The sequence below is a fragment of the Raphanus sativus genome, chromosome 3 (assembly GCF_000801105.2).
Source record: "Raphanus sativus cultivar WK10039 chromosome 3, ASM80110v3, whole genome shotgun sequence".
NCBI lineage: Eukaryota > Viridiplantae > Streptophyta > Magnoliopsida > Brassicales > Brassicaceae > Raphanus > Raphanus sativus.
This window is the reverse complement of record NC_079513.1, coordinates 8,205,255-8,232,837: the sequence shown is the minus strand read 5'-3', so window position 1 is coordinate 8,232,837 and position 27,583 is coordinate 8,205,255. Positions and strand designations below refer to the sequence as shown.

Here is a 27,583-nt window from a genome sequence, read left to right as displayed (position 1 = left end):
GTCTGGTTGAGCGTGAGTTGGTCGTGAGTAAGATTGATCCGTACCCTCCCTCCTTCTAGCGCCAAACTGTGGGAACCGAAATTCGCACCGTCAATATTTCGTCTATTTTAGGAAAGTAGAAAAACCCTAATTTCCCAGAAGGTCCCGGATTTCTGAGAAACCACACGTCAAGCAGTCAGAACACGATAACAATAGAGCAAGAAGGGTTTTATTCCGAATCTGCGTATAAGCGTGACAACAACAGGACAACGTGCTTCGGCTACGAGAGCTGTCGGCGAGATCCTAGTTCTAATACCCGAAGGTGGCTAAACATAACCGAGCGTGGTCTCGTGATCCGTTCGCTATAGCAACCGAGCTCTTATCCGTAACCCGATTGCCATCGCGATCGGGTTTATATCTTGGATTATGGTCCGTTGCCCAAGTGTTCGAACTTTCCGCAAGGCTATGATCCTCTCAGGATACTTGTTTGCGGAGGTTTGGTCCTTTGATATCAAAGTTCCGTTTGTTTTTAAGAAATCGTCATTTTCTTAAATCGTCGATTCCTCAGGTCGTTGATTAAGAAGTTGTTGATTTCTCAAGTCGTTGATTAAGAAATCGTTGTTTTAAAGAGTCGTTGTCTTTAAACAAGATTTTTCCGCAAACTTTTCGTATAGGTTTTCCTTTTTCGAAAAACCGTAAAAAAGTTCTTAAGTAAATAATTTTTAAACGGAAATTTTGGAAGCCAACTTTGCCTTGTTCGATTTCGACCCCAACAACCGAGCCACACCGAAACCATTGCCTGAACAAGCACAACCATAATCCAATACAATATGAAACATGTTAGTATTCATAAGATGATTATCAAAGACTCTAATTCGATTGAAAACTGTGCTCAACCATTGGTCATAACCCCATAATTTCCATATCAATGTCCATGAAAACCAATGAATATTCATGTCATATCTTCCTGATAGAAACTCATGAAAGTAAACAGAGTATGTATATTCTGAGTACTTATGCAGTAGTAACAATACTGAAAACATTAACACCTGACCTTCGGCCATTTCTATAACCAGCTTTATGCAAATTTAAAAAAGTTTTATTAAAACCTGTGGATGACATGAAGAACACCCGAATCTCAGCAAGGGCCTTACACGACCCAGCAACACCAGAACAGAAACAGAAACAAAAGACAACACCAGTAGGACCCGACTCTACTTTAAAGGATTTCATAGATGAATCCAACATTATTCAGATTTTAACTAAATGAGAACTGTAGAAAAGAAAAAACCACCCCTTACGCTGCGGAGTTCTTTGGCTTAGAAGGCTTCTTGGCCTTGTCCCCCTGTTTTGCTCCAGCAGCTGCCTTTGCCAGAAGTTTCTTCCTTGGAGAGACAAATGATTGCCCCTCTCGCTTCTTGGCCCCTCCCGTCTTTGCATTCTCTGGTATCACTTCTTCCTGTTTGGTGTCCTCCCCTTCGTTACTCATAACTTGACTCTGATTCCCTGCCTGAACCGACACCTCAGCCACCTTAACTTGCTCTGGAAACTCCTGTTCATCAATCGGTAGAGCTTCCTTCTCTGAAAAATCCATTATCTCCCCTTGTTCCCAATCCTCTGCATCCCCATCTCCCTCCATCATTAACTCCGAATCAGATAGTAGAACTCCATCAATCATCAGATTCGCCTCATCTAAAGCATGTGAGTGAGTAAGCTTATCCTCCACCAAACTAGCCTTCTCGTCTAGAGGGCTTTGTTCCTGAGCTCCCGAACTCTCCCCCACTAACACCTTCTCTTGCTCTGGTTCCATACGCTGCGTTTCCGGAGCTTGCTCTTCGAACAGCAAAGACTTACGAGCCTTAGAAGAGGATCCAATGCCCTCAGTTTCCCCATTCTTAGGTATCTCTGTAAGACCCGAACCTGGATCCCAAGACCCAATGATCCGCGGCCTTACACCTAAACACAAGCAACCGCCGGTCTTTTTTCTCTTCTGGATTCTCTGGCATTTTGGCAGAGTTTGTCTGATGTTCATATAAATGCCCAAGGTCCCAATATAGAGAAGCTTTGACAACCGTTTTTTGGGCGAATGGGCGCGGGTGAATGGCCGAATGGACACATGTGGGAATCACCGCATCTCTTCGGCACAACCGTCCCTCAACTCTCTCAACTGCTCCCATACATCGAACTTCATCCCTTGGCACATTGCCAAGTGCCTGGCTGCACAGTCTTCACTGGTCCCATCCGGACCGCCCACCATCCCACCGGACCATAACCGCATGGTCCGGTAACACCATGTCAACTCATAACACTCCTCAAGCTGAGATGAGCTGACCACTAGCACCACTGAGTGAGCTAACACTCCAGCTACTGAGCTGACCAGTCTTGTGAGCTACTGTGAGCTCCCTCACACTTCATTCTAGCTGCCCGAGCTTGTTTCACACTCCGGCCAGCTGTCTAAACACTTGTCCAGCTTCCTTAAGCTTGAACCTTCCTTTCCTAGGTTAAGTTTCAGCCTCCTGATACACTTACCCCACTCCACGGACCATGCTACGCCTTGTCTTAGGTCATTGGACCTGATTGGGTGCATCTCTCGCACCATGGTCCATGCGGCCGATCCTATCTAGGATCGGGGACATGACAAGTCTCCCCACTTGATAGGGATTCGTCCTCGAATCCAGACAAGTGCATCATCACTAACATACTGATCATACACTCAGGATACTCAGCCTTCATTCTTGCCTCGGTCTCCCAAGTGATAATGTCCTTGCCATTACTCTCCCACACTACCTTGATCATAGGTACTGTCTTCTTCCTTGTTGCCTTCTCTGCCCTATCTATGATTCGAACCGGCCTTGTCTCTAAGGTTAGGTTCTTACCAAGATCTTTGGGAATCTCAGGCAACACCACATCCTGCTCGGATAGACACTTCCGTAGTTGGGACACATGGAACACATTGTGATATGCATCCATTGCTGATGGCAAATCCAACTTGTATGCCACTGCGCCCACTCTCTCCATGATCCTGAATGGACCCAAGTATCTAGGATACAGTTTCCTTCTTCCAGAAACCCTGGTCCTGCCTCTGAAGGTAATCATCTTGAGGTACACTAGGTTGCAACCTCAAACTCAAGATGCTTCCTCCTCTTGTCCGCATAGCTCTTTTGTCTATCCTGAGCCTCCTTCATCTTCTCTTTGACAAACTTGATCTTCTCTGTGGTCTCCTCCACAATCTCAGGACCAATCATGCTGCGCTCCCCCACTTGGGTCCAGCATAATGGTGTCCTGCATGGCCGCCCATACAAAGCCTCATATGGTGACATACCCATGCTTGTATGGAAGCTATTGTTGTAAGCAAACTCTACCAAAGGCAAGTGCTTCTCCCAGGTCTCTCCCCAGTCCAAAACACAGGCCCTTAGCATGTCCTCCAACGTCTGAATTGTCCTCTCTGACTGTCCATCAGTCTGAGGATGATAAGCTGTGCTCATGTGTACTCTTGTACCCAAGGCCTTTTGGAAAGCTTGCCAAAAGTAGGATGTGAACCTCGGATCTCTATCCGACACAATGCTTGCAGGTACACCATGAAATCTCACTATCTCATTGATGTAAATCTGCACAATCTCATCCACACCATCCCCCTTCTTGATTGCCAAGAAGTGAGCCGACTTGGTTAGCCTATCGACCACCACCCAAACAGCATCCTTCTTGTTCCTGGTCGTAGGGAAACCAGTCACAAAATCCATGGTGATGTGATCCCACTTCCATTCTGGAATGGGTAAGCTTTGGAGTAGTCCACTGGGCACTTGGTGCTCCGCCTTGACCAATTGGCAAATGGGACACTTTGCCACCCACTCGGCCACATCAGTCTTCATGCGCACCCAATGGTAATACCTCTTTAAATCTCAGTACATCTTGTTCAGTCCAGGATGTACTGAGAACTTAGATCTATGCGCTTGCCTCATAATCTCTTCCTTGAGTTCCCTATTGTTAGGAACACTTATCCTCCCATTGACCAAGATGGTACCATTGCTTGTGGTTTGGTACTCAGTCTTGTCATTGAGGGCAACCTTTTGAAGGTTCTCATCCAGCTTCTGAGCTGCACAAATCCTGGTAAGGAGATCGGCCTGATCCACTGCTTCCAACCCCAATGGCTCATTAGCACTAGCCAGTGTGTTGAGGTTAAGTGACCGGACCATCCCTTCCAATATGTCAGCCTCCTTCTCAGCTGAAACCTCAGCCCTCCTCCGGCTCAAAGCATCAGCCACTAAGTTGGCCTTCCCTGGATAGTAAGTTATGTCCAGATCATAATCTGCCACAAACTCCATCCACCTCCTTTGCCTTAAGTTCAACTCCGGCTGAGTGAAGATATACTTCAGACTCTTGTGGTCTGTAAGTATCTGAACCTTGGCACCATAAAGATATGATCTCCAGATCTTCAGGGAAAACACCACAGCTGCCATCTCTAGGTCATGTGTGGGGTAATTACCCTCATGCTTTCTCAATTGCCTTGAGGCGTATGCAATGACCTTCCCATGTTGGGTCAGTACACATCCTAGTCCAGTAATGGAGGCGTCTGTGTACACCACATATGGTTGGTCCTCCTCAGGCAGGACAAGGACTGGTGCACTAGTAAGCATGTCCTTAAGCGCAGAGAAACTTCTCTCACACTCTTCTGACCATACAAACTTAACATCCTTTCCTGTCAACTGAGTCATAGGCTGTGCCAAGCTAGCAAAAGCCCTTCACAAACTTCCTGTAGTAGCCGGCCAGCCCTAAGAAGCTTCTGACTTATGTGGCATTCTTAGGCTGAGGCCATGCCTTTATGGCCACTACCTTCTCCGGATCAACAGACACACCTTCACTTGACACAATGTGTCCAAGGAAGCTAATGCTCTTCTGCCAGAAGCTACACTTGCTTAACTTAGCAAAGAGCTGCTGCTCTCTCAACCTTCCCAGCACAGCCCGGAGATGCCTTTCATGATCCTCCTTGCTCTTGGAGTATACAAGTATGTCATCTATAAAGATGATTACAAATTCATCCAAGAAGTCTCGGAAGGTACCATTCATCATCTTCATGAATGCTGCTGGTGCATTGGTCAGACCAAATGGCATAACCACAAACTCATAGTGGCCATACCTGGTTCTGAATGCAGTCTTCTTTACATCACTTGGTTCAATTGGGATCTGATGATACCCTGAAGCCAAGTCAATCTTGGAGAACCACTTTGCTCCCTTAAGCTGATCCAACAGCTCATCTATCCGAGGCAATGGGTACTTATTCTTGATAGTAACCCTATTCAGCCCTCGATAGTCAATACACAGCCTAAAGCTACCATCCTCTTCTTCACAAAGAGGACTGGTGCTCCCCAAGGCGACACACTAGGGCGTATGAAACCCTTATCCAACAACTCCTCTAGTTGTTTTTCTTCAGATCAGCCATCTCAGCAGGAGCCATGCGGTAGGGACTTTTTGACATTGGGGCCGTCCCTGGTTCCAGTTCTATTATGAATGGGTCTGACCTATCAGGGGGAATGCCCTGTGGAGACCTAAACACATCCTCAAACTCACTGACCAGCGGAATCCCGTCCGGGTTACCACCCCCAACAACCTCCTTAGTGGTGATTGTGGCAATATAAGCCTCACAACCCCGCTCAAGCATCCTTTCCGCTTGGACTGCTGATACCACTAAGCATCCAGAGGTTGGACGAATACCTTGGAACCTGATCGGGGGTCCACACCCACTCTCAAACAGCACCCTCCCCCGGTGACAGTCTAAGGTGGCCCGATTCTTTCCAAGCCAATCCATACCCAAGATCACCTCATGATTCTTGAGTTGGACCACAACAAGATCCACAGGCATTACCCTGTCCGGGATCACCACTGGGATATCCTTCACTCGTCCTAATGAGGGCATCAATTGGCCTCCAGCCGCACTCACCAGGCCAGGATCATCCCCTGTCCCAATCTGGAACAAACCCTTTCCGACTAGACATGGACTCACAAAACTATGTGTAGCTCCAGTGTCGAAAAGTACATGTGTTTCCACACCACCAATACTTAGGGTCCCTACAGGAAACACAATCTAAGCATCTAATCCATTCTAGGTTCCATACCATGCATTTCTAAAAATTTAAAAGAATAAGTTCAGATCATTACCAGTGATCGCCATGAAAGGCTTGGCCTCATCAGTGTCCTTAGCCAACTCATAGACCCTTGGTGCAGATGTCTGGCCACGGCTTGGTTCTGGCTTGCTAACCTCAGACTTCATCCTGCCTGATCCAGCCTGAAGCTTATGACAGTCCTTTCGGAAGTGTCCGGTCTTCCCACACTGGAAACAAGTCCTAGAGTCACCACCAGCCGCTTGACCACGACTCTGATCTGGTCCAGGACAGTCCCGGACTGAGTGGTCCATCTTGCCGCACCTTGTGCAAGCTCCCATAGCTCTCCAGCACTCACCACCATGGCGCCTTCCACACTTTTGGCACTCCGGCCTTCCACCTGAGGTCTTACCCTCATCACTTGAATCTCTCTTCCTCTTCCGGTCACCAGCATGACCAGAACCACTTGCCTGACTCCTACTCTTGAGTCTGGCCTCTTCAGCAAGGTTAGTCTCCAGCATTGCCATGCGCTCCACCAACTCAGAGACAGTACGGAAGGTACGGACTGAGCAGTAAGTCCGGAGTTCGACCCTAAGGCCTCTTATGAACCTGCGGACCTGAACCTTCTCATCCTCCAACTCCTTACCCACATACTTCCTGAGCCGGTTGAACTCCTCTTCGTACTCTCTGGCTGACCTACGCCCTTGGGTCAAATCCAAGAATTTGGCCTCCAACCGATCCCATGCTTCAGCTGGGAAGTACTTGTGGTTGAACTCAACCTCAAAGTCAGAGAACTTCTCAATAGAACCATTGGTGCGCTTGTCCACAGACAGCCACCAGTTGTGTGCATCTCCCTCCAGGAAGTGCACTGCTATGTCTCTCTGGTACTCCTCAGGGCACCTTGTAGACTTGAAGTTCCGGGCCAGCCTGTCCCTCCATTCATCCGCCTCCATAGGGTCAGCACTTCCAGCAAAATGCTTTGTCCCTAGGCGAGATATGTGCTCCAGCACCTTCAGGTAATCCACCTTACCAGATCTTCTAACTGGCGGATCAAGTTCAATCACCTCATCAACTGGTGCAACTTGTCCAGCAGCTCCTGGTACCACCACCTGAACTTGTGGAGCTTGCCCCACTGATGAATTCACCAATGGAGTGATTACTTGGGTCATAGCCAGCATCTGACTACCCATGAGCCTGATTGCATCAAGCACCTCCTTCATGGTAGGTTCCACCAGCTGGTTTCCTTGGTTGGCTCCACCATTGGCTGCACCAATGCCTCGGCCGCCCTGATCACCAGCATGTGAGGACTCTCCCTCAGCCTCCATGTCATCTTGCAGCTGCCTTGCAGCTTCCTCAGCTTGCTCTTGCAGCTGTCTAGCTAGTTCAGCTTGCTCCAGCTGCTGCCTAGTCTCCTCAGCCGCCTTTTGCTGCTGCTCCACTAGACCTCCATGAATCTCAGTCGGATTGATCCGAGCCAGAGGCAATCCAGTTGTACTGTCCACGCCAAGGCTTGGATTGGGCAGCACCACACTTGGATTGGTTCCATCCGCGCCACCTTGGCCAGATGCTCCAGCTCCATCTTTAGCCCTCTTGGACTTGCTCCGACTCTTACCACCCTTAGGAACATCAAAGACAACACACAAGATCAATGTTAGTAATACTCAACCAATGATCCATCAAAACAGTTCCTAAGACAAAATATAAATCAAGCCCTATACTGTGAGACCCCAGCCGGATGTGTGATGATCAAACCATAACCCCCAAGTCCTAGAATCAAGCATGCTCTGATACCAACTTGTAAGACCCGAACCTGGATCCCAAGACCCAACTGATCCGCGGCCTTAACCTAAACATCTAAGTGCAATTGGCCGGTTTATGTCCAAATAATTCTAAGTCATTTTCAAGTGATCTGAGGTTCATATGCAATTCATAAGCAATGCGGAAGCTAAGATAAACATTCATTTTTTAATATAAACCATGTGATCCATACAATGTAGTAATATCAATCAGTTTGCACAATAGGCTATCATAAGTTCCATACTATCTAAACACACATCACACATCCATCCTTGGCTTGAGTCTTCACAGCTCCTTGGCTTTCCCACGATCCTGACCAGATCCTGCAATCATATAAAACCCATCAAATACACAATCAAACCGATATCCTAGCAACAAGTCTAGCAATGCATGGTTAAGTCCCTTAGAACTAGTTTATGTCCCAAACCTTGACCCACACGGATAGGTCTCTAAAAATTATACAAACACCATGATAAATCATGATAATTCACAACTAAGATAATGGTCAAGTCAGATTCCACAGAACAGGTCCGGATCATACCGATCTCACCCTAGACCCGCCCCCATGGTCATAACTTACCACCTCTAAATCAGTGATATAAAATTATCCTCTCATCATGATAATTCATGATAAATCCCAATTAAGAGATATATGAAGTCGGAATCCCCAAACCTCAACCGGAAGTCAGAGATCCAGCCTTACATGCCCAACCAAGGCCATGGAGAGATTACACTGATCACTCCATGCTTGAGGGTCCGACCATGAGTTTAAACCCACGGACAACATCAAGATATAAAATAAAAGAGATAGGATGAGAGAAAAGGGAGAACGGATGCAACCAACATCACTTGGTCCATGCGGACCATCCATCCGGACCCACGGATCATGGCGATGGTAAATGGTTAGCATCACTAACCTTAGGAGTGGCCGACGATGGGTTCTGATCCTTCCCACTAGCCTTCTCGGTTCCTCTAGTATCCATCTTCACACGGTTCCTTCCCACAACTCTTCCTTGGTCGCCGGTTAATGACAATCACCACCGCACCCTCACACGGCCAAACAAGCAACCGTCGGTCTCTTTTTCTCTTCTGGATTCTCTGGCAATTTTGGCAGAGTTTCCCCTCTTTGTCTGATGATAAATATCGATGCCCAAGGTCCCTATTTATAGAGAAAGGCTTTGACAACCGTTTTTGGGCGAATGGGCGCGGGTGAATGGCCGAATGGACATATGTGGGAATCACCGCATCTCTTCGGCTCAACCGTCCCTCAACTGCCTCTCAACTGCTCCCATACATCGAACTTCATCCCTTGGCACATTGCCAAGTGCCTGGCTGCACCACCAAACACCCCTGGTCCCATCCGGACCGCACCACCATCCCACCGGACCATAACCGCCCATGGTCCGGTCACACCATGTCAACTCATAACACTCCTCCAAGCTGAGATGAGCTGACCACTAGTGTCACCAGCTGAGTGAGCTAACACTCCAGCTACTGGAGCTGACCAGAACTCTTGTGAGCTACTGTGAGCTCCCTCACACTTCATTCTAGCTGCCCGAGCTTGTTTCACACTCCGGCCAGCTGTCTAAACACTTGTCCAGCTTCCTTAAGCTTGAACCTTCCTTTCCTAGGTTAAGTTTCAGCCTCCTGATACACTTAACCCACTCCACGGACCATGCTACGCCTTGTCTTAGGTCATTGGACCTGATTGGGTGCATCTCCTCGCACCATGGTCCATGCGGCCGATCCTATCTAGGATCGGGGACATGACAATCTCCATCACCGGAACCTCTGTAGCTCCCTTGAAAGCATCAAGCATCAATTTGGTGGGATCCTGGATCGGCTTTTCCCCTGCATCATTCTATTGGTACTGTCTCCCTTTGTTCTGCCCACCCATTTGCCTATCTCCATGTCCTTTGTTTCTACCGTAATAGGTAGACCCATCTCCATAGTTCCTGGAAAACTTATCCTTATAAGGATGGTAAGAATCATCCTGTCTGTAAGCTCCCTGATCTCTTGCGATCCCCTTTCCCTTATCATTACCCCTGCCACCATAACCCTCTCTTCGAACTGCAGACTGTTTAGGCGCATTGCTAGCGATTGCTTTGTAACTCGTTGCACCTCCTCCCTCCTCAGCCGTAGCACCTTCCTTGAGGCCATTATCCTCTTCCTTAACCAAAGACGGACATCGTAACTTCTCATGCGTTAGGCTGAAACACTCTCTACAGAAACCAAAGAGCCTTTCGTACCTCAACTTCACCGTGATCTCCACACCTTCCTCGAAGTCCACCGTCACTGAGAAAATCAACGGCTTGAAGCCATCAATCTCCACCCTTACTCTGCCTCCAATAATATCAACCGGTCCAAAAACCTTCCCTATTGCATCCCCCACACTTTGCAGCGTCTCAGCTGCCCTGAACTGCAGAGGTAAATCCATTATTCTGACCCAAAATGTTATCTTCGAAGGATAATTTGTCTCCAAAACCGTCTTCCATCTCACTAATGAGATCATCCAGTGATCAAAATGGAAAGGTTCCATCTTGAGCACCTCCCCAATATCCTCCTCCAAATCAAAAGCGAACTGAAACCTACCAAGCCCCAGATCCGTACCAGCAACCCTTCCTTCCACATTCCAAATCCTTGGAAGCATGAAAAGAAGAGTCTTCATATCTTGTTTCAACGGATTCATACACCGCCCAATAAGAGTCTTCGAGAAACTCGCAATGAGTGCCGAATTATCAAACCTTGGTACCGAAACCCTTATACCCGACTTAACCACTTCACCTTTCTTGCCTCCAGACTTAGCAACCCACTGACCTTGAGACATAATGAGAAAAGGATTAGAAGAAAGAGAATAAAATTTAACAAGAGAAGTAGGTTTTGTAAGAAATGTATTGAGAAGACTCTCTTGTAAGTAAGTATATATAGTAGAGTCAATGTAATAATCCTCTTAAAATCCCCATAAACACCACGATACCAAATCACAATTACCCCCCACCCCCCCCCCCCCCAATCAAATCCTGATAAAGATTAGCCTGATAAACGATCTTCTCCACAACTATTGGTCTAAAAAATATTTGAGTTTCCTTACATATGAATGTAAATCCGTATTGAAAGCATAAAATGTCTATCAAATCGCTAATCCTTAACCACAGAATACACGCCCATAGGCCAGTGAAGATCATGTGACCGACAGAATCAAAGGATGTATAGAAACCATACCCCCACAGATCCCCGAATTTATTATGAAGTTTCCACTCCTTGGAATTTCCCCGATCACCTTGTCTTAAAACGGAATCGCCAGAAGAACACCGATCTGAATAAGATCCGAACAGATCCAGACTTTCCTTCCTTTCACCCATCCAATCGGATCCATGATCTTTGGTCTGATAAATTACCAACCAAGATCCCGACCGAAAACCCCATCAGGGAAATTGCAGTTGGTCTAACTGCCCATCGATTACCCAAACCCCCCGAAATCTTGAAGATTTCATAGAAGAAATCGAGTCGCCATTTCTGTCGCCCTAGAGAGAATTTTTGAATTTTTGATGAAAATGCATGTTTTGAATAAGAGTTTAATTCGTAGAAAAATCACATACCTCTAGTTTTGCTCTCCCTTCTCTCTTAAGTTTCTTCTTCTCCTCCGGTTGATTTGTGGTGGTTCCGGCGGTGGCGCGTTCTTTGCGTCACCGTCGGAGCAGTCTGTCTAGTTGTAATCGTTGGTTGTTGCCTTTCCTTTCTTCTCAAATTTGCATCTCCTTTTGTATGTTCTCTCTTTGGTTTTTGATGGCACTGGTGTGCTTTTGTTAACCTTTGTTAAGGCTCTTTGATGACAGATTTGTGGCCTGTTTGCAGATTTGTTATTTTTCTCCTTTGTAGATCTAGGATTCTGGATTTTGCAGATTTGTTCAAGTTTTCAGATCCGCTTTTTCTGGGTATCAGATCCGGCCAAAGTCTTATGTATCCATTGGTAGTGAGAGCTCCTCAGTTCCGTTCTGGTGTCTCTCCATCAGCTTTGTGTACTTCCGGCAAAGGGGTTGAGTCCGGTTAATCTCCCTTGATTTTGAGCTTCTCTTAGTTGGTCTTTGGTTCAGCAACGGTGTGGCAGTGACGTGGTGGTGTGTAGTGAGCAATTGGAGGTTTTGGTCCTTGAGAAATAGGTTGTTTCAGACCACCTATTAGTCTTTCAGGTTTGAAGGAGACTTTCTCCCGCCTTTTGAATTGGTGTTTCTTCTGGTTGTCCTTTGGTCTTTGTGTTCCTCGTGGCTTTGTTTGGTTAAAGCAATATACAGAGGTTGAGATATGGAGGCTTCCAGCTTAGTATGCGGTTGAGTTAGTGCTCTGGTGGGTGTTGTTTCATCCTGGTTGTTGTCTTCAGTTTGTCGAAGAGGTGCAGCTGTGGTCATCGTGAACAGGGGGGTTCAGATGAGGTTTCTGCTCTGTCTGAAGTTGTCATGCGTTTTGCATTGCGTTGTTGCTTGGATTCCGGCTAGTCCTAGACTTTTAAGTCTGTTCTTTTTATCTATGGGAGTTTGATTATGAGTTTCTATAAAGGAGTGTAGGTATTTAGTTTAAGTTCTTGATGTTAGTATGCAGCCCGGTTGTTTGGGTTCTAGTCTCCCTTTCTGGGCATTAGCTTCCGGGGATGTTCCGAATGTTCCGCCGGCTCTGTATTTCACCTTGTATCCTTCAACGTTTTTAATGAAACCAGATGGAAAAAAAAAAGAATAAGAGTTTAATTTATTATTATTATTACTATTTTTTAAATAAATGTTAAATTTTATTCATCAAAAAACCTGTTTACATATTTCATGTATATTAATATGTACTGAGTATCTTGTGTGACCTGTTGCACACACATCATCGCGCAAGAAGCATCAATATCAACTTTTTATATTTTTTTTGGCTCTTTGTATATCAACTCAAATAATTGCTAGACGAACTTGACTAGACTTTTCTTTGCTTTGGTTATGACTCGGCCAGTTTTGTTTTTTGTTTAATTATGATGATCTCATAGATGATCTCTGTTTCCATTTCCATCACAAACCTTAGTCATAGGAGCCAAGAGAACAGAGAGAGAAAAAAAACAGAGCTATGTCAGATTACTCTTCCTTCATTTTCTTTCACTTACTCATCATAATCTTCCACGCTTCAGGGCAAGACCCTCCTTACATCGGTCACTTTTGTGGTAACAGAGCAAACTTTACCAGAAACAGCACCTACTACTCCAATCTCAGATCACTCTTATCTGCTCTTTCCCGCCCTAACGCTTCTTACACTACCGGATTCCTTAGCGCCACCGTGGGGACAGGTTCCGACACCGTCACAGGCCTTTTCCTTTGCCGTGGAGACATCATACCTGAAATCTGTGGCGACAATGCTCTGTACGCAGTCGACGACGCTCTCACCCGTTGTCCCGACCAGAAAGAGGCCACGATTTGGTACAACCCTTGCACCCTTCGATACTCAGACAGAAACATTCTCTCTACCCTTGCTACCAGCCCAGGCGTTCTTTTGACCAACACCAACAATGTAACGGCTGAGCTAAGAGACCGGCTCAGAGATGTTCTCAACTCAACCATGGACGATGCAGCGAGGACTGCAGTGAATAGTTCCCGTAAGTTCGCTTTAAAGAAAACGGATTTCACGCCGACCAAGAGATTCTACGGGTTGGTTCAGTGCACGCCTGATCTTACTAGTGATGAGTGTAACGTTTGTCTTCGCCGAGCCATTGATGGATTGCCTCGCGAGCAAGTTGGTGGAAGAAATCTTCTTCCAAGCTGTAACGTAAGGTACGAGCTTTACCCATTCTACTCAGAAACCTTGGCTCCTCCACCGCCACCGCCAAATTCATCTTCTGTCTTCCGTCAGCCACCGCCTGCAAACCCGAAACCAAGAGTTTACAAAAACTCAACTTTGATGATCGTTGCCATTGTTGTGCCAATTGCTGTGGGGTTACTGCTTTTTGCAGCTTTGCAGTTTTACTTCGTAAAGCGATTGAAGAAGCGTTACGACACTAGTGCTTCTAATGATGGTAACAAGAGCTTCACGCACAACCTAAATATTTTATTTGTCACAAGTTATTGTTTACAGGAAAGTGTATTTTTGTGGAGGTGCAGGGTCATTACAGTTTGATTTTAAGACAGTTGAAACTGCCACAAACAAATTCTCTGATAGTAACATGCTAGGTCAAGGAGGGTTTGGCGAAGTTTATGAGGGTGTGTTAACTAATGGAACCAAAGTTGCAGTGAAGAGACTATCAAAATCATCAGAACAAGGAGTGGATGAGTTCAAGAATGAGGCTACTCTTGTAGCAAAGCTTCAGCATAGAAATCTTGTAAGGCTTCTTGGGTTTTGTATTGAAGGAGAAGAGAAGATCCTAGTCTACGAGTTTGTCCCAAACAAAAGCCTCGACTACTTCCTCTTTGGTTACTTTTTGCTTTATCACCTTTTTCAATTTGTTTTGTTCATATTATAGTTCATCTGTAAAAGCTAAAAAGGTTGGCGATATATTGTGAATGGTGCAGATTCTACAAAGCAAATTGAGTTGAACTGGACAAATCGGTACAAGATTATCGAAGGGATTGCTCGAGGAGTTCTTTATCTTCATCAGGATTCACGACTCACCATCATACACCGTGATCTCAAGGCCAGTAACATCCTCTTAGACACTGATATGGAACCCAAAATAGCAGATTTTGGGATGGCAAGAGTTTTTGGAATGGACCAAACTCAGTCTAATACAAGCATAATCATCGGTACCTTGTAAGTAATTAAAGTCTCATTTAGTCCTTGTTATATGTCAAGGTTAATAACCCCCATGCGGCACACTGATATTGAATCTTGAGCAAAGGGAAAAAAATCGTATATCCAAACTATGTGCATGGAATTCATAGTCACTCCGGCTTCGCCTCGGGTGCTTTACCCTTGGTGGTCTTGCAAGAAACTGTATAAAGGGGCATTTCAGCGAAAGCCGAATACTTGGTGCTACAAATAATGTGACATATTGATGTAAATTTAATTGCAGTGGTTACATGTCTCCGGAGTATGCAATGCATGGACAATTCTCTATGAAGTCAGATGTCTATAGCTTCGGAATTATAGTTCTCGAGATCATAAGCGGCAAGAGAAATAGCACCTTCTACCAAACTGATGGTGATGTTGACTTGGCCACATATGTGAGAACCATCCACTTATATTTTTCAAGTCTATTAATTGCAAAATATTGATGCTTGCATTTTGGGTTTATTACATTTAGGCCTGGAGGATTTGGAAAGAAGGAGCACCGGAAGAATTGATAGATCCTGTAATAAGAGAGATCTGTGTGAAAGATGAAGTCATACGATGCATCCATATCAGTTTACTATGTGTTCAAGAAGATCCTGGAGATCGTCCAACAATGGGAACCATCATAATGATGCTTCATAGTAAAATAATGAACCTACCAGTTCCTCACCAGCCAGGATTTAGCTTTTCCAATCAAGATGAATCGGAGACCAATGTTGCAGCAGATGTATCAGAATCTATTACTTATGATGCATCCATCAGTAATACTCTTCCTCGTTGAAAGTTTATGTTAGAATTTAAAAGACATGGTTTGCTATTAATTTTTGTTCCATTGTTTCTTTTTTTTTTGTTCCATTGTTTCTTTGTGTGGTGTAGCCCATCCTTCCACGTTAATTTGTTTGCAATAAATTGCAACAGCTAACATACAATTAAGTGAGCAACACGCCGAATATTACCATCGTTCAGTTGATGTGCACCACAAAGTTGCATAGGATACGTCAGATAACATGCGTATTTTATTGTATTCTCCCACAGAGATATTGTAAAGTATGTGAATTTCCTGACTGACCCACAGGTTATGGCTGAAGTTTTCATACGAAATTAGTGTTTAATAATGATATTCACTAATAGGACCACATAGCAACCTGAGATTGGTCGATAGAATCTTAGTCAAGACTTTCAAGAAATTATAATATAAAATAAGCTAGCAGTGGTTGATCATCGATGCTGGCTGGTGGTTCCTACAATCAAGGAACTCTATAATTGAAGTTATTAAAGCATAAGAAAATCTTCCAATATCTTAGCCAAGTCATACCATGACTAAACCAACACATTATTTCCCATCAATATTTTTTAATATTCAAGAAACATGTTATTTCTTTAATTTTGTAGTTTTCGAAGGTTGACTAAAAATTAAAGAATATGGATACAACATGAATAGGCTAATTGTAGCACCCTGTTCCGAGGATTGAGCTGGAACCGTTCAAATACGAGTATTAGCTAGAATTTTAAGACAAATCAGCCACGATTGGACAATACAAAGAAAATACAAGGTTGATGTATGTTAGGATCAGACTAGATGATGATCCAATGATTCTGAATAGGCTAGGATCAGTATTTGGAGCCAGTTAAGGTCAGTTAGTCGGTCTTATGCCTAGAATGTGCCGCAGCAGTCCAGTCCACGGATTTCGGGATGGTCGTGAAGATGCAAATATCAAGTGAACAGCTTGAACCAGCCGGAAGTATGACAAGATCTGCTACATCGAGTATGCAAGCATACTGATCATTATATAGCAGTGTTGACGACTTAGAAACTGGATTGGTGATCACGCTAGAGTATATCTAAGGATCAATTGGAGAGTAAATAGTTGGAGATTCACTATGGAGAAGGGAAATATTGTCCTGGAAGTTCCATAAAGACTTAGCAGAGATTTAGAGAACTTGCCTTTTTTAGAATTGGGAATATCTCCTTAGGAGGCTAGGATAGCTGATTGGTCTAGTGTGTATGTAGTCAATTTTAACCTGTGTATTAGGTTTATCACTTGAATTGTATTCTTAACATAAGTTTGGGTTCATAAGCTTGTAGTGTGAGTGAGAAGTGCAAATGGCCAATGAGAGAGGTTGTAAAGTTTTGTATTCCACATTAGGACATGTGAGGCTAGAGCAATGAGTCAAGAGTGTCTTGGTCTTGTTGAAGTTATGTTTAAAGAGAGACTTGTAAGTTCAATTAAAAAGAATCCTAATATGTACACATATTTTTTTTAGAGATATACTTTGGTGTACTTTGGGTTATAATTCATGTTATAGCTCTTGCATTTACAATTGTTATCAGATCGGTCGTTCGATTGTATAATAGGTTAAATTCATGCGAAAGAAATGGAGAACTATCATGAACTTCTCTCCGGTGCAAGGGTGGTTTTGGATGCGTCTAGCTTTGGGTTTTGGAAGTTAAGGATGTGATCGTTCATTCGAGAAATCAATGCCATGGCGTGGAAGTCAATTGTGTCAGGATGGACTGAGTCAAAGGTTAAAGATGAGTAAAGGGTTGAATCCAGAAAACCTGAAGAGGAATGCACAGAAACCAAGCTGAAACTTGCAAAGTTTCATTCAAGAGCACTTTTTCCATTTATGCAAGTGTTACTAAGAAGCACTTTGAGCTGATTCAAGGATGTGAGACAGCCGAGGAAGCATGGGAAATTCTACAGACGTATTTTGGCTGAGGAGCTCGAGGATGGACTTTCTTTCATCGTGGTCTGAAAATTTGAAAAAGGGAGAACATGAGTCAATTGAGGAATCCAGTTCTCAAATCAGTGGGCTGGCTCAGGGGAATCGTTGACGTTAGGAGAGAAATACATGGACAATAACTTTGTAAAGAAATTCTTCAGGTCTTCGAGCCAAGTCTACATCATACAAGGCGTAGCTATGTATGTATCTCTCAATGCAGATGATATCAGCTTTGATGAAGTGGTCGGGATGCTAAGAGCTCATGTGGTAGAATTGGAAGGAGGAAATAAAGGAAAATGTATGGAAATTGTTTCATAGGAAGCTCAGAAAACCGAGGTTGAATACGATGATCCGTTCAGTTTGCTAATAAGGAGGCTTGAAAAATTACTATAGATAGTAGAACAGGGTAAAATTGGCACTTAAAAAACTAACAAAAAAGGCTGATGTTTAATTTCCCGAATGTAAGGGGCTGGGTCAATAAAAAACTGAATGCCCCATAGTGAGAAGTAAGGACATTCAGTGTTTTTTATGTAAATGTATTGGTCACACCCAACTTTAGTTTATCAATGACCAAAAGAAACGCCGAGAAAAAATTGTTGATAGGAGTCATTGAGAAATACTCTAAAGATGACAGTGGGGAAGAAAAAATCAATAATTTGTAGCCTTTCTTGGAATTACCCAGTTTTTCTAAGGAGAGAGTGACACATAGGATGACTAGTCAGTAGCCAGTGCTGATCTAGCTCGTGAGTACAATGAAGTGTGTCATATTGTGGTTCAAATTGGAAAAGAGAACTTAGGTCTGAAATTAAGAAATTCATGTTTTAAACCAACATTATCATGCTTCAGAATGTACTGAAAGATGAGAGAAAGATCAGTAAGAGTAGTGTAGAAATGCTGAAGGAGAAACTTACTCTTGCCACTTGGGTTGAAATATTGATGTAGGAAGTGCAAGCTGAGCAGAAAAAGTCTCATGATCTTCAAGCTGAGTTGGACCATCAGTAAAAGACAATTTTGATGCTTACTGGGTTGAAGAAACTAAAAAAAAAAAATCCTGACCTATGGAAGACAAGGGTAGAATGCAAGAGGACTCGATTATGAAGGATATGGAGAATCAGATACATGAACAATCAGCTTTTCCCAGCTCGAAAACAGAGGAGACCCCCATACGTCAAATTTTAAACCTATAAGAAATGTTTAAGATCTGAAAAACCAAGATAAGAAGCTCAGATATACTATAATATACATCAGGAATCATGACAAGGTCAGTGCCAATGGATTTCCGATGTAGTATGGCCCTCGTCTCTGAGAATTCACAAGATGTGATTCGATGGTATTTTGACAACAAATTCTCCAAACACATGACCAGTATATGTGAACATCTCAAAGACATCAAGGCTCTCAAAGGAGGAAAAGTCATTTGCGAATTCGTATCTAATTCAAGGTCTGAAGGAAAATGATAATGCTAAAATTACCTTAGAGAAAATCTCTCAAATAATAGACTGATTGCAGTATTTAGGAATCAAATCCACATGGAACGTGGATCACACAATAGACTTCCGATTTAAGATTAATCTAGGCAATATATAATAAACAATAAATAAAGCAATAAATCGGTTTGCAAGATGAACGGGAAAGGCATTAAACTTAGGGTTTGAAACAGGTTATCAGAACTCAAATCTATAGATGCTAAATGTTTAATTAAGATCCATCCTACAACTTGAATTGAAAAAGTAAGTAATCCATATCTCGCATGCAATTACTATAAGACGCCAATTCTTGTTGTGGATCTAATTATTCAAGGCAAGCGTTAAGATTCAATTTGATATGTTAACTATGTTTCCTAAACCAACTCTCATTGTATTTATCAACTTAATTAGCTCAGAAGTGGAATCCACTCTCGTGGTTGTCAATATTTCTATAATCAGATTTCTAGATAACTATTCTAGAATACAAGTAATAAGAACAATCCTGTGAGAATAGATTGAGTAAAAAGTATTGGAGTTCCAATCAAATCTCTGAAGAAGTCTTATGATCTTCTGTCCGGAAATCTCTCTAAGAATAATAAAACCTTTGCCTAAACAATGGCTTTAAAAATAGAATAAATAGGTCATACCACATCCATGGGTCTTCTTGTAATTAGCAGAAGCTTCTGGGCCAAACTTACATTTCTGGAAATAGAGTCCGACCCGCAAATCCGCATTGATGTCGACCCACACCAAGGAAGTGTCGATCGACACTTCTTCCAAATATCGACTCTGATTTCTGATTTCGTGCACTGATATGGTTCCCCAATCTTTAAACTCCAAATAGCTCCATGATCTTTACAATACTCCAAAGCTGCAAAAGCTTATTTTTGGCTAAACTGAAAATTTACATTTTCCCGCCAAAATCGTCAAATTTCATTTTCCTTAAAATATCAAAAAATCATATTTTACCACTGAAAACTGCAAAAATTCAGTTTCTGCAAAAACAGCCAAACACATTTAACTGTCTAAACCACAAAAAATGTATTTTCTGTCAAAATCTTAAAACATATTTTCCCGCTAAAACTGCCGAAATAGAATTTCCAGCAAAAATACTAAGTTACATTTTTCCGTTAAAACCGTTAAATCACATTTTCACGCAAAAACCACCAAATTGTTTTTTCTATCAAACCACATTTCCCACCGTATTATTAATTTTCTCCCCAAATCATAAAATTACTTTTTCTGCCAAAACAACAAAACTACATTTTTGGCCAAAATAACAAAACTGCATTTCATTGCGAGCATTTTATTGCCAAAATCTCATTTTCTGCCAAACCGTTATTGACATTTGGTGCTAAAACTGTGAAACCATATTTTCTACTATCGAAACCACCAAAAATCGCAATGATTAATTTTATGCGAAAATCCCCATTTTCCTCAAAACTATAAAATCACATTTTCCACTAAAAACTTAAAACTGAATTTTCCATTACAAACCACAAAAAAAAATTATCAAAGACAACCAAATTATATTTTCCATTAAAATGTTAACATCACATTTTCTGGTAAAACTGCAAAATTAGTTTTGGTAAAAACTGTAAATTATATTTTCCGCAATAACAACAAAATCCAAAACTAATTTAGAAATTATTTAACTATAATTTTGATAAATAATAAACTTTAATATAGTCAAGCATAAGACTAAATGTCATTAAATTAAATAAGAGTATATTATGAACAAACGAACAAAAGATCATTTAAAAGATTCATTTAGATGAATGAACCATTTGAATGGAAAAATGAACGCTTTCTAAAAAATTTAGATAGATCATTTGGATGGTTCATCTGAACGAAGATGACTAATGGACACACAGATATCATCATTGACAGTTAGCTGGAGGACGCAATTATTATGTGTAGTTTAGTCATGATGGATCATGTATCCTGAAGCTGCGAAGCATGATCTTTGCGCTTTGCACATGTAGAAGAGAAAAAATAAAAATGTTCAATTTTAAAATTTTTAAACATAAGTTGTATCAACGTTTTATCCCTTTCTTATTAAAAGGGAAGTAATTATTAAGAGTACCTTATTTTAGTAAATTAATAACAATTTTGCCACTATCGCTGATGTGTCGAGTTCACAGCCCTCCTCAACCAACTTAGCTAATAAATCTTTAATTACTAGCATATTTACGACTACTGCCATTGGTACCTATAATACATTTTCTTAATCAAGTGATAGCATTTAAATTAAAGAAAAAATTGGCAAATTGGGCAAATCGCAAGTTTGAAATTAGGGAAATTGAGCGACCTCAAGTTTAAATTAGCCAATTGGGCAACTTTTTGCATTTGCCCATGTAAACTTATGTCTAAATATCCTTTGGGACCTTTGTCAGATTCATTATTTACATCTTTGCCATTTCAATTAAAATATATCTAAAATAAAATTTGTCACATCACCTCTCTCATTCTTTAATTTGTCACACCACCTCTCTCATTCTTTTTCTCTTTCCTTCTTTTTCTCTCTCCTTCTTTTCCACACCACCAACCATCATCTACGAAAATCATCTCTCTCTCCTTCTTTTCCTCTCATCTTCTTTTTCTCTCTCATTATTTTCTACACCACCACCTTTACAATTAAATTAACTGAAAAAGAAAAATCATTTTTTCTTTAACTGAAGAATAAGAAACCATTACGCTCATGTACACTCCAAGCCCCTGTTTATGAAATTTATACATATGACACTTAAATGTAATATTTATACACTAAAAATGATTAAAATGAATGCTTAATATCATACAAAAATACTATATATCATTTATTAATTATTAAAAGTATAAATACTAAAAATGTTTATTAAAATTTAAAAATTGATTTCTTAAAAGTAATCTAATGGGAAAAATTATCTAGGTTAGATTTCGATTTTATTGAAATTTATTGTAACTGTATTACATATTACATTCTCTTAATTGTTTGGTTTTTAAAAAAATATTTCATTATATTTCATTATCTTTAATTGTTTAAATTATATTTCATTATCTTTTAATAATTTAGTTTTTAAAAAAATCTTTGAATAATACAAGATAATATAATGTCTATTTTCTATTAAAACATCTTATATCCATCTAAAATTCTAGTTTTCATGGCTGTGATTTTATTGAGAAAAACTAAACAATTAATAGAAAATGTCTTTTTTCTATTGAAAAATTATCTAGATTTTATTTCGATTTTATTGATTTTTTTGTAACTGTATTATATATTTCATAATAAAAATATGATGTATTTTTTTAAAGAAATCTTTCATTATATTTCATTTTAGATGTCTTTAATGTCAATTATTTATTGTTTAATCTTTAATTGTTTAGTTTTTTAATTGTTTAGCTTTTTATTATAAAAATATTTAATTTTTTAGTTTTTTTATTATAAGATGTATTTCACTTATTTATTTCAACATTTCATTTCTAAACAATCTTAAATTTTATATGAAAAATTATGTTGTCTAAATGAATGTGCTTCACATATATGAAAACACAATTAAACTAATATGTTAATTTATTTTATTGAATTTAATGAAAATATTTTGGTATATCAGCTTTTACAAATGAAATGTTGTTATAAATTATTTTCATTGTTTTTACCACCTTTTAGTTAATTAGATCATCTATAATGAGATTGACAAAATTTTAGATTATAATACCAATAGGTTATTAGCAAAATATTTAAATTTTATATAGAGTAAAATGTGAGTTCTAAATAATTAACGTATAATTGTCTTGGAGAGCATTGTGCTCTCGTTGTATTCGTAGATGTATTTAAATTTTATACTTAATATGTATTTAAACTCTCCAATGCAATAAGGGATATAAAAAAAAGGTATTCATAGATGTTATGTATTCGTACACCGATGTATTCGTATACCTTAAATATATGTATACTTATGTATACATATACTTGTGTATTCGTACACCTTAAGTATTCGATGAGTTATGTTGGTATTCGTATATTTTATGTATTTGTACACCTTATGTATACTTATGTATATGTACACCTTATGTATTTGTACATCTTAAGTATTAGATGGGTTATGTTGATATTCGTACACCTTATGTATTCGTACACCTTCTGTATACCTTAGGTATTCGTACACCTTAGGTATTTGTACACTGTTTGAGGTGAGTTTGGTCAACAGAAAGTAAAAGAACTCAAGAGTGGGATGAACATAGACGTTTTATTAGAGTCGGAATAACGAGGGTACAAGAGCAAGAAAGCCGGCTAGTCGATGCTCGGTGAGCTCCTAGCCGGAAGTACAAGAGAAAGTGGCGAGATACTAAGAGAGTAATGGAAACCCTAATCTGGCCGCAAGTCTGTGTATCTAAGTGGTGATGCCCTTCCTTCCTGTCCTCAACTCCTTATATAGTCTCTTAGGTCGGTTGGCTTTGACCTAATCCCTTCTCTTTGTTTTGGGCCTTTGGCTTACAGGCCCAGTTGAGACAACTGTTCGGCCCGAGCCGCTTGGTCGTTACCTCCGGCTGCTCGTCGTCTATCCAGAGTGGTCATGCGCCGAGTCGCGGCTTGTCGGGAGCCGGCTTCAAGCTGATCATCCTTTGAGTGATAGTAACGGGCCTCCTGTTCGCTGGGCCTTGTGGGTGGTGACAATCCATCCCCAACAGTAAGTCCCCCCCTAGTTCGTTGTCGAGTCGAGCAATTGATCGCAGCGAATTAGTTAGTCAGGGCTCGAAGAATAGGAGGTTCGGTTTTTTGATTCTTTAACTTTGTCGAGAAGTCGCGGGCAGAGAGATTTCCTCGGTCCTCTCGAACGAGTAACCGATCTATCGCATGCTCGGTATCTCAAGCGAGTTCTGCTAAACCGATAAATTGATTACGTTTGGTTTGTGATGTGACATCGAACCGTTATTGGTTTTCAATCGGGAAGCCGAAACGTCGCTAGGTTTTTCGTCGAGAAGCCGAACCGTCGCGTTTGAGGGCGACGCGCGAGCCCACCGACAGGCCCAATTAGGCCCGTATAGGGTTAATGATGGCGCCTCGTTGGAAGCGCGTTCCCCCTCGTCTATAAATAGGGGGCTCCTCTCAAGATCTCTCATTCTTCTCTCAGCCAGCAGGTACTTTCTCTCTCTATCCTTTCTCTCTCTAGCTTCTGCTCTCTAGTTTAGGTCTTCTACTCGGTATGTCGACGAGCAAGAAACTTTCTCGAGAACAAAAAGGGAAGATGACAATGGATACGGTTGGATCCGACAGCGATCTGGAGACGGTGCGCGGATCCGATTGCAGCGCAGAGGCGGCTCATCGCGAGGCGATGATGGATACGAAGAACATGAGTCGGCAAGAGCGGGTGCTCGTCTCAGAATCGATGGTTGCATCTCGAGGGGATGACGACGGCCACGACCCGTCTACTGAGTCGATGGTTCCCAGCTGCTTTTATCCAGATGGAATCTTTGAGGACCAGCGCAGACTCGACCAGGAACGAATTCGTCCCTCGGTGGTGGAAGGGCACGATTGGCCAAACGTCGAGCCAACCTGGTCCACCTTTAAGTCGGTTTCGAGACTTCTATGGAAGCGTAAGGCGTTCGGTGTTACGTTCATAATCTCGAGGGAGGACCAGAGGCCCTGGTCTCCCCCGAAAGGATATCAGTGCGTGTATGAGTCGTATTTCGAAGGCGATACGAAGCTATGGTTCCCGATTCCGCGACTCGTTACCGCCTACACGATGCGCTGAGGAGCCGCACTTAGTCAATTTCTTAACGGAGCCTGGCGATTGGCAGTTGCACTGGCGGTCATCGGGGCGGAGGCCGGCGTTGCACTCAACGTTCGGGCCTTCGAGGAGTTGGTCTCGGTGAAGATAAAGGAAGGCCTGATCTCGTTGAAGATACGCCCTAGCTACAACGTGGTGACGGGATACCCCTCCAAGACGAACAACTGGCAGCGATCGTATTTTTACGTTAAGTCAGATCGGGCAGCGTTTGAGGAGCCGCTGAAAACCGGCTATCGCGTTCTATGGAACGATGTGATTGGTATATAACGTTGATTGATCCTTTATCGTTTCGAGTACCTGAACCGTGTTTCTTGGTGTCTTTGCAGTTCCTCCCTCGAATACCGATCAGTACGAGGAAGAGTTTCTGGAGAGTGCTCGGGTGGTCGCGTCTCGGAAACAAGATCATTGGGATAACTTCTCCTTTAGTAGGGTTCGCGAGTCGGCTGAGCGGATCAGACAACGTAAGCATTTTACCTTCTTTTCTTTTACCCGGCGCTTTAGTTGATCCTAACTCGTTTCCACTCGTCTTTGCAGAGGTTTGGCGTTCGGACACAATCCCCATCATCACTAAGAGGTCGAAGAGGGTTAACCTGTTTACCAAAGTCGAGCAGAGGGAAATAAACCGAGCGAGGACCATGAGGGAGTTGCCAGACTTGAGCTTAGTGGTAGGGAAGCAACTCGGGTTCGTGGAGTCGGATCCGGTTGATCCCACGAACTCGCGTGATCGTGGAGATGCAAACGCCGTTGAATCGGATGCGGAGACTCGGCTCGTGAAGAAGAGCAACAAGAGGAAAGAGAGAGAGGAGGCTTCAGCTGCCGGGGAGACGCAACCCGGGGGGGTTCCGCGGACGGAAGCGCTGGAGAAGGGAAGAAACGGGTGCGTAAAGATCCTGCCGCTGTTCGTTCTTCCTCCGTTGAAAAAGGAGAACTCCAAGCTCTGGAGCCGAGTGGTGGCTCCATAGACGTTGCCGCTCCTAATCCGCCTTCTGAAGGTGACCGATCGGACGGCCAGCAGGAGGCCTCTTCGAAGACGAAGAAGAAGAAAAAGTCGAAGAAGAGCAAGAAGAATGCAGGTGAATCCACTGAGCAAGAGGTGGTGCCAGACGAGCAAGGGAACGCAGAAGTTCCGCCTGTCGCATCTTCATCCAAAAAGGAATCGGCTCGGGGCGATGCAGGGGAATCGAGCAAACCTCCCTCTGGAACTCCGCAGGAGAAGGGGGACGCGCCGAAGAAACTCCAGGGCTTTTGCCCGGACAAGGTGGACTTCATCTTCAAGCGCGATACTCCCCTTGTTTGTAACAACAAGGACTGTGCTCGCTTTGTCCGCCAAGTTCGGGGGAGCTCCGAGCACCTCCCGCTCGTCAAGGATCTCGTCTTTCAAGACGACTATACCGTGGCCGCCGGTTCCTCGGTTAGGGTAAGGATAGGTTTTGTGTTGCGTCCGTTCCTCGTCTTTCTTCTAACTTGGTTGTCTCACTCCATCTCTTTCTTTGATGTACTGCAGAGCCAAGGGGACTGGAATGAAGTCGTCCGTAAGTACGACAAGGAGCTGAAGAGGACCTATGGTGTGATCGACAGGCAGCGACGCAACACCAAGGAAGCGACGCAAGCCTTAGAGGTCATGCTGCGCAAGAAAGACGAAGCGGTCATCCGGGAAGAGGCCATGAGGGACGAGCTCTTCCAGAAAGAGGCGGCTATGAACAAGGAGCTGAAGCGAGCCCGGGAGTTGGTTAAGACACTCGAGAAAGAGAAAGCCAAGTTGGCAAACGAGAAGAAGATCCTCGAGGAAGAGAAGGCTGCTGCTGCCTTAGTGCATTCCAAGGAGATGGATCGTCTCCGAGAGTCGCGCCGCTATGAGGTTACTCACGAGCGGATCCGAGTAATGGCGGCGATGCACGGAAAAGCTGCTGCTCGCTTCCAGAGGATTCGAGAGCAGGAGACTCGTCGTGACAGCTTCGAGGATGCGAGGTGTATGCTTGGTCAGGCTCGAGGGATGAGACGTTGTCTTGAAGGGATGAAGGCAACATGTAAAAACATTTCTCAGGGAGATATCGATACCTACGCAAGGCAAGAGAAGCACTATGACGCGGAGGTGAAGCGTTTGAGCGTGGATGATCTTCCCGAGAAGGACCTCTCTTTGTCCCCTCTCGTGCTTGAGTCGAGGTTCGTCGTTCAGGAAATTCTGGATAAAGTCGACAAGTATGGGTCGAACATGGACTTGCTCGACTCTGAGGCTGCCAGGGCTCTTCGCACTCCTCTCAGGGAACCAGGAGATCAATCCGAAGAACCTTCGAAGAGCCTTCTCGAAACCGTCCAGTCGCCAGCTCGTCCTGACGCCATCCTCCCGGATCAAGAGGCCGTCCCGAAGGACCCTTCTGAAGTTGCTGGAGAGACGACCAGGCCAACTCCCGATGAGCCGACCTCCAACACACTGATCAAGACGGTTGATATCTCCGACTCGCCGTCACTCGAGGTGACAGACTCTGGCGCGAGCGAAGAACGTCCTGAGGAGGATCCTCTCGTTTCGGGATGATTTTTAATGTTTGTTGTAACTTTTCTTTTAAAACTGTCTCTTTTTCTCGGTTAAGGCCTTTTGTTGTATGAACTATTGCCTCGGTTTTTCTTTTATTTTAGACTTTGAATGTTTCTTTATATATTTCAGTAAGTCGTTTCCACTTAGAAATATATAAATCATTTTTCATTCCTTTGTTTTTAACCGAGAAACGGATTCGTTCGGGCGGTTGTTCGCGTTTGCCAGCGAGTTCCCCCTTTTTCAGATAGAACAGGAGATCAGAGGCGGTTGCTCGTTCAAATCTTTTCTTATTCAACGAAACTTTTACAAGTAGTTGTTTAAGCGAATACAAAGAGAAACTCTAATCGTTCTATTGAATTACCGAGGAAAAGGTTTCGAGACGCACTGCAGCAACCGAGAGAACTATTGGTCGGCCAAACCGTCGTTCTTCGG

General features: G+C 42.9%; 1 protein-coding gene across 1 annotated transcript; it reads left to right on the top strand.

Annotated features, from left to right (window-relative positions):
• The first annotated feature begins 12,850 nt into the window (after positions 1 to 12,850).
• On the top strand, positions 12,851 to 15,532 carry LOC108857241 (cysteine-rich receptor-like protein kinase 10). The gene is made up of 5 exons (XM_018631201.2): positions 12,851 to 13,905; positions 13,991 to 14,299; positions 14,399 to 14,636; positions 14,899 to 15,049; positions 15,130 to 15,532. The coding sequence occupies exons 1-5, from the start codon at positions 12,966 to 12,968 to the stop codon at positions 15,436 to 15,438; spliced, it is 1,947 nt and encodes a 648-aa protein (XP_018486703.1). The 5' UTR covers positions 12,851 to 12,965; the 3' UTR covers positions 15,439 to 15,532.
• The last annotated feature ends 12,051 nt before the right edge of the window (positions 15,533 to 27,583 follow it).